The sequence below is a fragment of the Armigeres subalbatus genome, chromosome 2 (assembly GCF_024139115.2).
Source record: "Armigeres subalbatus isolate Guangzhou_Male chromosome 2, GZ_Asu_2, whole genome shotgun sequence".
In the NCBI taxonomy this organism is placed as follows: Eukaryota; Metazoa; Arthropoda; class Insecta; order Diptera; family Culicidae; genus Armigeres; species Armigeres subalbatus.
In genome coordinates this window covers 117,015,900-117,028,817 of record NC_085140.1, presented here as the reverse complement: position 1 = coordinate 117,028,817, position 12,918 = coordinate 117,015,900, and the positions used below count along the sequence as shown (strand labels likewise).

Here is a 12,918-nt window from a genome sequence, read left to right as displayed (position 1 = left end):
ACTTCTTGAGGAACCAAAAAGGGTCTGTAATACAGTCGATCCTCGAGATATAATAAGTAGATTCCGAAATGTGGAACAGAAGTTCCTTGCAAAATTGTTAGAAAGGACTATCAGAGTAATCGAGAAAATATTATAGTATGACATCATTTGTTTCCACGAGTCGAAATCGAGTCTTAGAACACCGACTCATCCCTAGTAACATTTTGGTTTTATGATGGTTTTATAACACTCTTGAAGAGTAAATTATGGTCTTCAAGAGCGTTTTAAAACTAAAAATGTTACTTGGGATAGAGGGTCCATTGTAGATTACAAAAAAAAAATAGTGGAATCTTATCAGCTCAAATGATCTGCCGGGAAATTCAGCGTTGCACGGATACATCGTACAGGGCTTGGTTGATCGGCTAAATTACAATACGTTTCGGAGACCCTGAAATAGTTTTCGTTTTGCAAAGCACGATCAATTTAATATGTCTTCACGTAGATATTTTTGGTCATATATCACAGCTTAGTATATTTTGTTTCCACACATATTTCCCTATACATTCGAGGATATGTACTTCAGAGCATATCCTCTGCCAGGGCTGAAAGTCTCGCAAATAAAGACAAAAAAAGCATATCCTCGAATGTATAAACATGCATCCCACCCTGAGTACCCCACTCATGTATATTTCATACATTAATTTTAAGTAGAATTCAGAAGATATTATTTTTGTAGTATTATTGTGAATTTTACTACGTTCCATATTAATTTGCATAACATATTCCCACAAGTTTTATATTATTCAAGCTGTATTTGAAAGGCTACATAATTTTTATAGTGGAAATTAAGCTTTGCTCTCTGTCTTATGATGAGTACCGGGGATGGCATGAGATGCGAATGATTCTTTCGCTCATCGGCAATGTTTCAGATGAGTAAATTTTGCGTAAATACAAAACCTTATTGATTCAAAACGTTGTCAAAAAATCTGTCAAAAAATATCCTTACCAGTGCACGTATAAATCAACTCATACTAATAATAGTTGTATTCAAACAAATTTCGTTATAATCGACAGTAAATCGACGATAACTTTTCAATTAATCTAATGAATGTAAACATAATGAAAATTCAATGTGAGAAAATCGTAACGTGTACATTAACCACTGAGAAAAAAAAAATGCGGGTTTGAAGCAAAATATCTTGAAAATTGAATTTGATCGAGTCCGCAGGTTCCAGATTAATACCAAAAATAAAAAAGAAAAAGCCTTAATTACGTGCATAAGCACTAGGGATCCAATAATGAGAGATATGCGAAAGCGGCCATTTTGAGCCAATGGAGCATTGAGAACTGTCAAAATGTGAGCCAAATGAACATTGTTTATGTTGCAGGTTGAGAGGGATTGCGATTGATATGAAATAGCTTTTAAGAAAAGTTTCATTGAATAAACAAATTGTTTTACTTTTGCGAGTAGGAGAAATTTAGTTTATGCATCGTATTTCATTCATTTGTATTTCCCTTTTATTTAGTGACAAAGCTCATTTAACCGCTGTTAGTGGATAGACAAAACATTTTCCAGATTGTCATCACATGCAAAGTCAAATACAAGCTTCAACATTTTGCGCTGCGCAAGTGCTGGCAGCGCTTGTTAACAAATGTAGCAGCGTTGTTGAAGCTTCTGGGAGAGTATTTGCATATCTCTCATTATAGGTCCCGAATAACCACTAGCGGAGTTAATCTGGGGCACGATGGAGAACGTAACCCCCCAAATCAAATACTTTCTCTTAAATTTAATTATATAGTACACAAAAATTTCAAATAGGTACCGTCGTCAGGAGTGATAATGGGTCTGGGAGGTGATAATGGGTCATCGCTCTCACCGGCAGTCTTGACGTCATAGAGCAAAATCGTTCAAAAAGGTCTCTTATATTTTAGTCTTCTTGCCCTCAAGCATTCCCGAGCAGCAGTCGGACAAAAATGGTAGCGGCAACTTTATTGTGTCTAAATCTGGTCATATTTAAGTTTCAGTAACATGTGTGCTACTAGGGATTCTAAGTAGTTGATACATTGACCCATTCTCACCCCCATTTGGCCCATTTTCACCCCCGACGACGACGGTATCTAAAAATTCTATTCGAAATTCCCCGGAACTTTTTTTTTTCGAAAATCTTACAAGTTTTCCTTTAGAAATTTGAGCGGGCTTGGTTGTCATATGGCTACTGCTTCTGCCTCATACGCAGGAGGTTGTATTTCTCATGTTCTAGCAATCGCTACTAGAACCAGCAAAGTGTATGAAGAGCTGTGGGACAAAACTTAGAGTGATTAAAATCTAGAACCTAAAGGTTCAGAGGCCTCTATTTGAGAGGCATAACGCTTTTTTCCGAAGAGCTAAATAGCTCCGTTGCAAGAGGCTTGGAAGTCTCCTTCCAAGCAGCTCATAAGCTTTCTTCCGATAGGCTCCAAAGGTTCCTTCCGAGAGGCTCCAAAGCACCCTTCCAAGAGGCTCCAAAGCTTCCTTTCGAGAGGCTCGGAAGCCCTTTTTCAAGAGGCTCGGAAGCCTCCATTCAAGAGGCTCGGAAGCCTCCTTTCAAGAGGCTCGGAAGCCTCCTTTCAAGAGGCTCGGAAGCCTCCTTTCAAGAGGCTCGGAAGCCTCCTTTCAAGAGGCTCGGAAGCCTCCTTTCAAGAGGCTCAGAAGCCTCCTTTCAAGAGCTCCAGAAGCCTCCTTTCAAGAGCTCAGAAGCCTCCTTTCAAGAGGCTCAGAAGCCTCCTTTCAAGAGGCTCAGGAAGCCTCCTTTCAAGAGGCTCAGAAGCCTCCTTTCAAGAGGCCTCAGAAGCCTCCTTTCAAGAGGCTCAGAAGCCTCCTTTCAAGAGGCTCAAGCCTCCTTTCAAGAGGCTTGGAAGCCTCCTTTCAAGAGGCTCAGAAGCCTCCTTTCAAGTGGCTCAGAAGCCTCCTTCTCCTTTCAAGAGGCTCAGAGTCTCCTTTCAAGAGGCTCAGGCCTCCTTTCAAGAGGCTCAGAAGACTCCTTTCAAGAGGCTCGAGTCTTCTTTCAAGAGGCTCAGAGTCTCCTTTCAAGAGGCTCGGAAGCCTCCTTTCAAGAGGCCTGGAAGCCTCCTTTCAAGAGGCTCAGAGCCTCCTTTGAAGAGGCTCAGAGCCTCCTTTCAAGAGGCTCGGAAGCCTCCTTTCAAGAGGCTCAGAAGCCTCCCTTTCAAGAGGCCTCCGGAAGCCTCCTTTCAAGAGGCTCAGGCCTCCTTCAAGAGGCCTCAAGCCTCCTTTCAAGAGGCTCAGAAGCCTCCTTTCAAGAGGCCTCAGAAGCCTCCTTTCAAGAGGCTCAGGAAGCCTCCTTTCAAAAGGCCTGGAAGCCTCCTTTCAAAGGCCTGGAAGCCTCCTTTCAAGAGGCTCAGCCTCCTTTCAAGAGGCTCAGAAGCCTCCCTTTCAAGAGGCTCAGAAGCCTCCTTTCAAGAGGCTCAGAAGCCTCCTTTCAAGAGGCCTCGGAAGCCTCCTTTCAAGAGGCTCAAAAGCCTCCTTTCAAGAGGCTCAGAAGCCTCCTTTCAAGAGGCTCGGAAGCCTCCTTTCAAGAGGCTCGGAAGCCTCCTTTCAAGAGGCTCGAAAGCCTTCTTTCAAGAGGCTCGGAAGCCTTCTTTCAAGAGGCTCGAAAGCCTCCTTTCAAGACGCTCGGAAGCCTCCTTTTAAGACGCTCGGAAACCTCCTTTCAGAGGCTGGGAAGCCTCCTTTCAAGAGGCTCCGCAGCCTCCTTTCAAGAGGCTCCGCAGCCTCCTTTCAAGAGGCTCGGAAGCCTCCTTTCAAGAGGCTCGGAAGCCTCCTTTCAAGAGGCTCGAAGGCCTCCTTTCAAGAGGCTCAGAAGCCTCCTTTCAAGAGGCTCAGCCTCCTTTCAAGAGGCTCAAGCCTCCTTTCAAGACAACTGGAAGCCTCCTTTCCAGACGCTCGGAAGCCTCCTTTCAAGACGCCCGGAAGCCTCCTTTCAAGAGGCTTGGAAACCTCCTTTCAAGAGGCTCGGAAACCTCCTTTCAAGAGGCTCGGAAGCCTCCTTTCAAGAGGCTCGGAAGCCTCCTTTCAAGAGGCTCGGAAGCCTCCTTTCAAGAGGCTCGGAAGCCTCCTTTCAAGAGGCTCGGAAGCCTCATTTCAAGAGGCTCGGAAGTCTCTTCTCAGGAGACTCTCAAGTCTCCTTTCAATAGGCTTGAGAACATCCTTTCAAGAGATTCAGAAGCTTCATTGCAAAATGCTCAGAAGGCTCCTTCTAAAAGCCTCGGAAACATATTTTCAAAATGCTTGGAAGCAACTTTCAAGAGACCCAAAAGCTTCAAAAAGTCCTCAGAGTTTTGAATTGGAAAGCTTCAAGGAACAGCAAAAAATTTTTGGAGTGCCATATATCCCATTAGTTTTCAGGTCCTTTTTTGAAATACTTATGCGTCATGCTTATTATTATTCACAGCGAAACAAATAGGGGGTACCTCAATGAATGTAAAAGCTCGAAAGGGTACCTCTCAACAAGAAGGTTGAGAACCACTGGTCTAAATTATTCCTGGAGTGAATTCCCAGAGGAGTTCTCAAAAGAATTACTGAATTACTGAACGTATTTCCTAAGAAATTTTTAATGGAATTTTAAAAGAAAATTCCTTTGGAAATGAATTTCCAAAAGGTTTTTTTTATAAAAATTTCCTAAAAGAATTCGTAAAGGAATTTCCGAAGAAATTTTCGATATTTTCTTAGAATTGCTTCTTTGAATTTTCAAAGGAATGTCTAAAAGAATTCCCAAGGAAATTTCTGGATATATCTCCAAAGTAATTACCGGGGGAATTCTTACGGTTAACTGATTACCCGACCAGTAGATAGTAACAGATTTATATCAGTACTTGTTATTCTGTTACAGCAATTTTTTATAGCAACGGTTGTTATAAAACATGTATCATTAGTAGTTAAAATAACAAAAATTGTAACAAAATCTTTTCTAGTTTTAACAAAAATATTCAATTGAATATATGAAATATAACTCGATGTATTACATAAAAAGTTGTGAAAAAAGCTTATACTATAACAAATTAAGATTATGATTATCCATAACGTAGGCAATTAACTTTGTCCAGCTGGTTCAACTTTGAATTTAGGTTCAAGTTATACTAAAGGTGATACCTTCGTTTTTTTCCAATTCCTATCTACCAAAAATTTAGCCATTTTTCCTAGTAAAAATAATCATAACACATTATGTTACAATCATGTTTTTTTTCCTGTTCGGGTGTGCCACTGCGACCAGTTATTAGATCTATTGTAGCGTTACTCGTATCCTTAGTATTTAAGTGCATGTCGAATTACTCTATTACTATTGATAAGCAATGCAGTATCGGTTTCGATATCAATAGAAAATAAATCCTTTCTAGCAAGTATTGTTATTTGTAACACATATTGATATAATTGTGATAAAATTTTGTTATGACTAACTGGTCGGGTAACGCCTCCAATTATAGTTATAGTAGCAAGACTCCAAATTATAAATGAATCAATTACGCCAAAAATGCTGCTGCCCAACCATTACACGAACTCAGGCGCCGCCAGTGTGCATAAGTAATGTACTTTTGTTGAATTGTGCAAATGTTGCTAACAATACTCGCAATGCCGTATTTTACACTTCTTTTTCTTCTTCTTCTTCAATGGCTCTACATTCCAACTCGAACTTAGCCTGCTTTTCAAATTAGTATTCTATTAGCATTTCCTCAGTTGTTAATTGAAAGCTTTTCTATGCCCGCCATTGCATGAGTATGTATCTTGTGTGGCAAGTACAAGGATACACTTTACCTAGGGTGTCGAGAAAGTTTCCAACCCGAAAACATCCTAGACCGGACCGAGAATCGAACTCGCCATCTCCGGATTGATAATCCTGTGCCTTTGCTCGCAAGGCTACTGTAGACCCCATGCATTTTACACTACTACAATACTTAAATAAACAGTGTTCATAAACTACTTCTTCTACTTCTACGGACCAATGCGAGAAGCAAAACTTTTGTTCGAGTCCAGTCAGCTCCGGGTGGACAACCTAATTTAAAAAAATACGAAACAATTAACATGAAGACGACCTTACTTAGAGCTTGAAATATGCGAATGTGATAAAATACAAAATAGCGGCGGAATCAAATTAAATACAGTACAAGCTGGTCACTAGACGAGTTGATGTCGAAAATTTTGTTGGATTCAATATTCGCTCGATCAATTCTCAAGTTTGCTTCGTTCTTTAATATCAAATATTCGGTTAACATACTCACATTAGTTTCCGCCAGTTCCTGGTAGTAGGACTCCCCGCTACCACGTCGGGACCCGACGCACATGGCTCGCCGCAGCAGACTGGAGATGATCGAGCAGAGACCGCATCGTTGCATTACCCCATCGACGGAGCCCTGCCGCGAATTGCTCAGGCTGGTCCCGGTCTCGGTCGTGGTCGTCGTTGCGGTGTTCAGGCGACCTTCCGACGAGGCGCCTCGGGATCTCTTCGACGCGGCCACTTTGGAGGATTTTTCGTACCCACTCGTCGAATCAACCGGAAACTACACGCGATCCTCGCCTCCTAGTAGCACAACCTTGGAGACCCCCTCCCTGAGGAGCCGGAGCCTGAGCGCGAGCCTAATGGGATCGGTTCGGCATTAAAGCAAGCCCTCACTTTACTCGAACATACGCGACATTAATTCGAAAGCTGCTTCACCACGATTACCAACACATTGAGCGAAAAGTTCACTGAAAAAACACTTACGATTATTTTTGTTACACTTGTAAAACACTCTAAAAACACGCGTCACCACTCGTGTCGGTACAATATTTTTGCACCAAATCAGCAAGGTTCGCTTGCAACTCAACTTTTCTCTTCGTGTATTTTTTCCTCCGTGGAAGCAAACAGCCAAAGTGGAATTTATTTTTGATGAAACATTTTATTCACAACAGAACTCCACCATGCAAACCGCCATGCGTATTCTTCCTCGCACCGATCTGAAAGCTGATTTCGGACCCTCCCAACTCAGCTGGACAAAAAGTCCACTCGAACAAACATTTATTCACACAAAAGCGGCTATTCTTCTGCAAATTTTTTTTTTCCGCCGCTCGCGCTGCTCTTCTTTATTTTATTACATTTATTTCATTTTTCCGACCAACAACAATAAGCACGACGAGGACGACAACGACGCGATGGGATGGCGAAAAGCGCGGGAAAACATCGATTAAAAATTTTAATTTATTTTCTCATTTTTGGGTGACACTTTGCATTGTTGCACCGCACATCAAGGGCTGATCAAACACCACTTCCAGCACAATCACAATATTTACGGATCGACGAATGCGCCGCGGAATCGAGCGGCATAGTTACTGGAAGGGGAGGGCGGAAGCACCATCGATGTGCCGACACGGAAGTTGAGGCCGTCGCTGGCTGACTCGGCGTGGCTGCTGCTCTGGGGAAAAACAGAAATGAGAGTTTTCGTTTGGATTGCGCTGCCAATTAAGGGGGATAAATCCGGGCCTTTCTCAGCGACGCCAAATGGGTGGCAAACGGTAAATGGTAATCCGCTGGCTTGCTTTCGGCATATGCCACACAACAAGGTTTCTCTTTCATTTTGTCGCATTTTAACTGAAGGGAAAGCCCTTCCCTGAAGGTTGGGGGGTTAATTGAATAACTCATATATGTGGGTGCGAGCGATGCCATAGAAGTTGAGGTGGCGGCAAGATGGTTGAACATGAAATGGGATCTCATTATGAACTGTATTGTTAGTGAAATAAAGGGGTGAGCCGTGCTGAAATTCAGAGAATTGCGAATAAAATGCCAAGCGTCTCCTTAGATGAATGCTGAGGGTAACACTACCTATCGAAACATTAGACGCGACCTTCAAGGACGATTATTTCATCGCAAAAAATTACGTGATGAGAGCATTATCGGCTTTCAAGATTGGATGATAAGTTTGAACTCTAAATTCTAGTCCTAAGCTGGTGTTCAATCTGAAAGATTGTTTTTCATTAAATTTTCAAAAGCTTAGCACGGAGATACTTTTTTCCTTATTTCCTTATAGGGAGGACGTCAAAAGAACATGAAGTAAAAATAATGTTTGCTTAAATTACAAGTTTTTCACTCAATTAGGGGACCTGTTCCGATCTCCATCTCACTGTACATATATCCATCTCATCGCTAAACAAAGAAATACGGCACCAAATTCGTCGCTTCTTTTTGTCAACATGCGTGCTCACTGCTGTAAAAAATCACAAAAATAATAAACAAACCAAATTCCTTTGCATTGCTTTGTTTTTGATGGGATGGAAATAGGAGCTATGAGATGAAGTGGCGAACCGTTCCCCTATATTATTATAGAATATATATATATATATATATATATATATATATATATATATATATGTATATATATATATATATATATATATATATATATATATATATATATATAGAATCCGTTGGAGTCAGTTGTACCCGGATCAAGTGGCCATTTACAAATTTAATTCAAAACAGGTCGTGTGACACCTTAAACTGCATGATTTTACTAAGCAATGATCGGAATGTTAATTTCAGGATTCCTGGGTCACTCGGGTTCAATCCGGCCACAATCCGGGGACCTCCGGAATGTCCATTTCCTAAATTCAGCCAAAATAGGTCGTGCGACACCTCAAAATTCGTGATTTCACAACGCAATCATCGGAATTATATTTTAAAGGGTTCCTAGGCTACTTGGGTTCAATCCAGTACAAAAGTGGCACAATCCGGAGGCCATTTTCTAAATTGAGTCAAAACAAATCATGCCACACCTCAAACATCATGATTTTACAGGAAATAATATCCTAAGGGTTCCTGGGCCACTTGGGTTCAACCCGGTCACATCGGCCATAATCCAGGTCTTCGGATTGTGACTGCAGTTTTAATATGTCCACCATTGAAACAGACGCCAGTGACAGAAAGGTTAAAATTGACTCAAAATGCGTCGTGTGACACTTCAAACTTCATAATTACAAACTGGTCCTTTCCGATTAAAATCCGGTCACAACCGGGGGGCCTACGAAATGTCCATTTCCTAGATCAATTAGAAATTATTTTAAAAACCAATGCTGGAAATTATATTTTGGGTCTCCAGGGCAACTTGGGCTCAATCCAATCATATTGGCCATATTTCAAAGGACCTGTGGAATGGTCATTTTCTAAATTGAATCATAGTACGTCGAGTGATCGGGGACAAGGGTCGTTTAGCCGAAAGCCATTTGGCCGAATACCACTCGACCGAACAAACCATTAGGCCGAAACCAATCTGGCCGAACGGGTCATTTGGCAGAAAGGGTTATTTAGCCGAAAGGGTCGTTTGATTGAAAAGGTCGTTTGGCTGAAAGGGCTATTTGGCCGAAAGGGTCATTGGACGAATAGGACATTCGGTCATTTGAAAAGTAAGTAATTAGGAATGAGAAGAGAGACGTTTCACTACTCACTTCGCACTCCTCATTTTTTACAGTGAGAAGTGAGAAATGAGGCATTAGGATTGAGACGTCTCTCGTCTTACTCCTAATTTCCCACTTTTCAAATGACCTATTCGGCCAAATGACCTTTTCGGACAAATGACCCTTTCGGCCAAACGACCGTTCCGGCCAAATGACTTTTTCAGACGAATGACCCTTTCGGCCAAACAATCCTTTTGGTCAAACGACCTTTTCGGCCAAATGACCCTTCCCGAGCAGGAGAAATTGGCTAAATAATACCTAATTCTGTTATTGATACCATACTTTGTTATGAACTAGCCCTGCATAAGAGGTAAAATACCAAAGGAATAATACCAAAAACTAATATGCACAATACTTAAGTCATAACATACTCAGTTATTAAATTGAATTTCAATACCAAATGCATAACCAATTATTATTCGTTTGGTATTGAAATACCTAAGCATGTTATGCCTAAAGTATTCTGCATATAAGTTTTTGGTATTATTTTTTGGTATTTTACCTCTTATGCAAGGGTAGTTCATACCAATTTCTGTTATCGAGGTCTTCGCTCCTGCTCGGGTTTTTGCCAAATGACCCGTTCGGCCAAATGACCCTTTCGGCCAGATTGGTTTCGGCCTAATGGTTTGTTCGATCTAGTGGTATTCGGCCAAATGGCTTTCGGCCGAATGGGTTTAGGCCAAACGACCCTTAACAGTGATCGGATTGAGCTCGAGTGACCCAGGAGCTTTAAAAATACCGTTCAGATTATTGTTTTCTAAAATTATGAAGTTTGAGGTGCCACACAACCTATTTGGACTGAATTTAGGAATGCTCATTCCTAAAGTCCTGCGGATTATGGCCGATGTGGCCGGATTGTACCCGAGTGGCCCAGGTGCCCTGAAAATATCATTCGCATAATTGTTTTGTGAAATCATGAAGTGCCTCACGACCTATTTTAGGTCAATTAAGGGAATGGCCCTTTCGGAGGTCCTCCGGATTGTAGCTGGATTAAACCCGAGTTACCGGAACCTTAAAATATTATTCCCATTATTGTTTTGTGAAATCATGAAGCTTGAGGTCTCACACGACCTGTTTTTTATGATAAATTTATAAATGTTTTCTAATTGTCTATTTTCGGGGACAACTGACCCCAACGGGTTCTGGAATAATTCTGGAGCCGTAATGAGAATTGACCCAAATCCAGTATGAATCAAAAATTGGGATCTATCCAATATAACTTGTTCCGAAGAAATCGATCAAGACATGTGGTTTTTACAGCAGTTTTAATTTTTGAAAGCCCTTAAAAACAGATGACAGGGGACGGTACATGCTCCAAGTGGTTTATACATCAACATTGTTCATACATCAACAATTCTTGAATCAAATTGAACATACCTTCAACATGTGTTCCATTCCAGGCCATCCAAAGATCGCAATAATTGGAGTACAGGCCTTAAGGCCAAGGAACGTAACGAACGAGCCATCTGATTTTTTCAGAGAAAAACATGCTCTTAGTGATTATATAAATCTAATAGGATTTGATTGTTTGTTCAATGCTTACTCATGGATTTCCATGGATCACAAAGAGCATGAACCATCATTAGAAAGATCTAAAAACCTTTAATCCACCTTAATTTTTTATGGCATATCAATTTTGGTTCTATGGATTACAAAAGACTTGGACCACCTAAATACAGAGATAACAGCCCTTAGGGTACGCGTGACCCGGGTAGATGTGAATAACAAACAAATAACATGATCAGATCGCATCGTGCTTTTGTACTGTGCGGTTCTTTTCTCTCTTTGCTGAAGGAAGTTTTTAATACTACCAGAAGCCTGCGCTGGTAATTAGGCCATCTGCGAATTGTCTATTCATTCATCTATTCATCGACTTCAAAGCCGCCTATGATACAATCGATCGGGACCAGCTATGGCAGCTAATGCACGAACACGGTTTTCCGGATAAACTGACACGGTTGATCAAAGCGACGATGGATCAGGTGATCTGCGTAGTTCGAGTTTCAGGGGCATTCTCGAGTCCCTTCGAAACCCGCAGAGGGTTACGGCAAGGTGATGGTCTTTCGTGTCTGCTATTCAACATCGCTTTGGAAGGGGTAATACGAAGCGCAGGGATTAACACGAGTGGTACATTTTCCAATAAGTCCGTCCAGCAATTTGCCTTCGCCGACGACATAGATGTTATGGCACGTAACTTTGAGAAGATATAGAAAGGAGGGAAGCTAAGCGGATTGGACTAGTCATCAACTCGTCGAAGACGAAGTACATGATAGGAAGAGGTTTAAGAGAAGACAATGTGAGTTTGCATCGGTGGTGACGAAACTACTGGTGACTGCCGAAAATGACACCAGCAGAGAAATTCGGAGACGCATAGTGGCTGGAAATCAAACGTACTTTGGACTCCGCAAGACGCTCCGATCGAATAGAGTTCGCCGCCGTACCAAACTGACAATCTACAAAACGCTCATTAGTCCGGTAGTCCTCTACGGACACGAGATCTGGACGATGCTCGTGAAGGACCAACGCGCACTTGGAGTTTTCGAAAGGAAAGTGCTGCGTACCATCTATGGTGGGGTGCAGATGGCGGACGGTACGTGGAGGAGGCGAATGAACCACGAGTTGCATGAGCTGCTGGGAGAACCATCCATCGTTCACACCACGAAAATTGGACTGCGGTGGGACGGGCACGTAGCCCGGTAAAAATGGTTCTCGACAACGATCCGACGGGCACAAGAAGGCGGATGCGCAGCGAGCAAGATGGATCGATCAGGTGGAAGATGACTTGCGGACCCTCCGTAGACTGCGTGGTTGGCGACGTGTAGCCATGGACCGAGCCGAATGGAGAAGACTCTTATATACCGCACAGGCCACTTCGGCCTTAGTCTGAATAAATAAATAATAATAAAGTGGTAATCCTGCAGCCTCTTAGAAGGTCACGTCTCCACCCTCAGCAATGAGCATTAATAAAAACAAGAGGAAGGGTGAGTCTCTGAATTCTCCAGTTCCTTCAAAGAAACAAGGTTTCAAGACCGTCCTGATTAAGCGTGGAAAAAATAGAAGGAAGCTGGAGACTTCAGATGTTCCTTCTAACTCCAACATTGGAAATAATTCTTCTCCTATCGAACTGAGCAATCAGTTCGATTTGATTCATGACGAAATTGAGCAAATCTAATCTACCTCTAACCCAGGTGATTCGATCCATGCGAAAAAGCAAAGGATTCCGCCATCCTTGTCACATGGGAACATTTCCGCAGGTCTGGGGGAAATTTCCAAAACCCCACTCAGTGCCGTAAGTGCCAAAAGTGGGGTCACGGAACTAAACATTGCCACATGGATGCTAAATGCATGATTTGTGGTGGAACCTCTCACGCTAAGGATGCCTGTCATGTGAAAGAAGATTCCAATAAATTTAAATGTGCCAATTGTGATGGCAATCATAAATCCAATTTCTGGGAATGCCCTTC

At 42.0% G+C, this 12,918-nt stretch overlaps 1 protein-coding gene across 4 annotated transcripts in view; it reads right to left on the bottom strand.

The window, feature by feature from the left end:
• LOC134210707 (uncharacterized) overlaps window positions 1-12,918 on the bottom strand; it is an 869,243-nt gene that overhangs the window by 784,509 nt on the left and 71,816 nt on the right. For 2 of the 4 annotated variants that reach the window (XM_062686933.1, XM_062686936.1), the window contains exon 2: window positions 6,250-7,419. In XM_062686933.1, coding sequence (XP_062542917.1) covers window positions 6,250-6,363 — 114 coding nt within the window. In that variant the 5' untranslated portion in view covers window positions 6,364-7,419. The remainder of the gene's footprint in view (window positions 1-6,249; window positions 7,420-12,918) is intronic. The other 2 variants (XM_062686934.1, XM_062686935.1) reach the window with 2 other exon arrangements.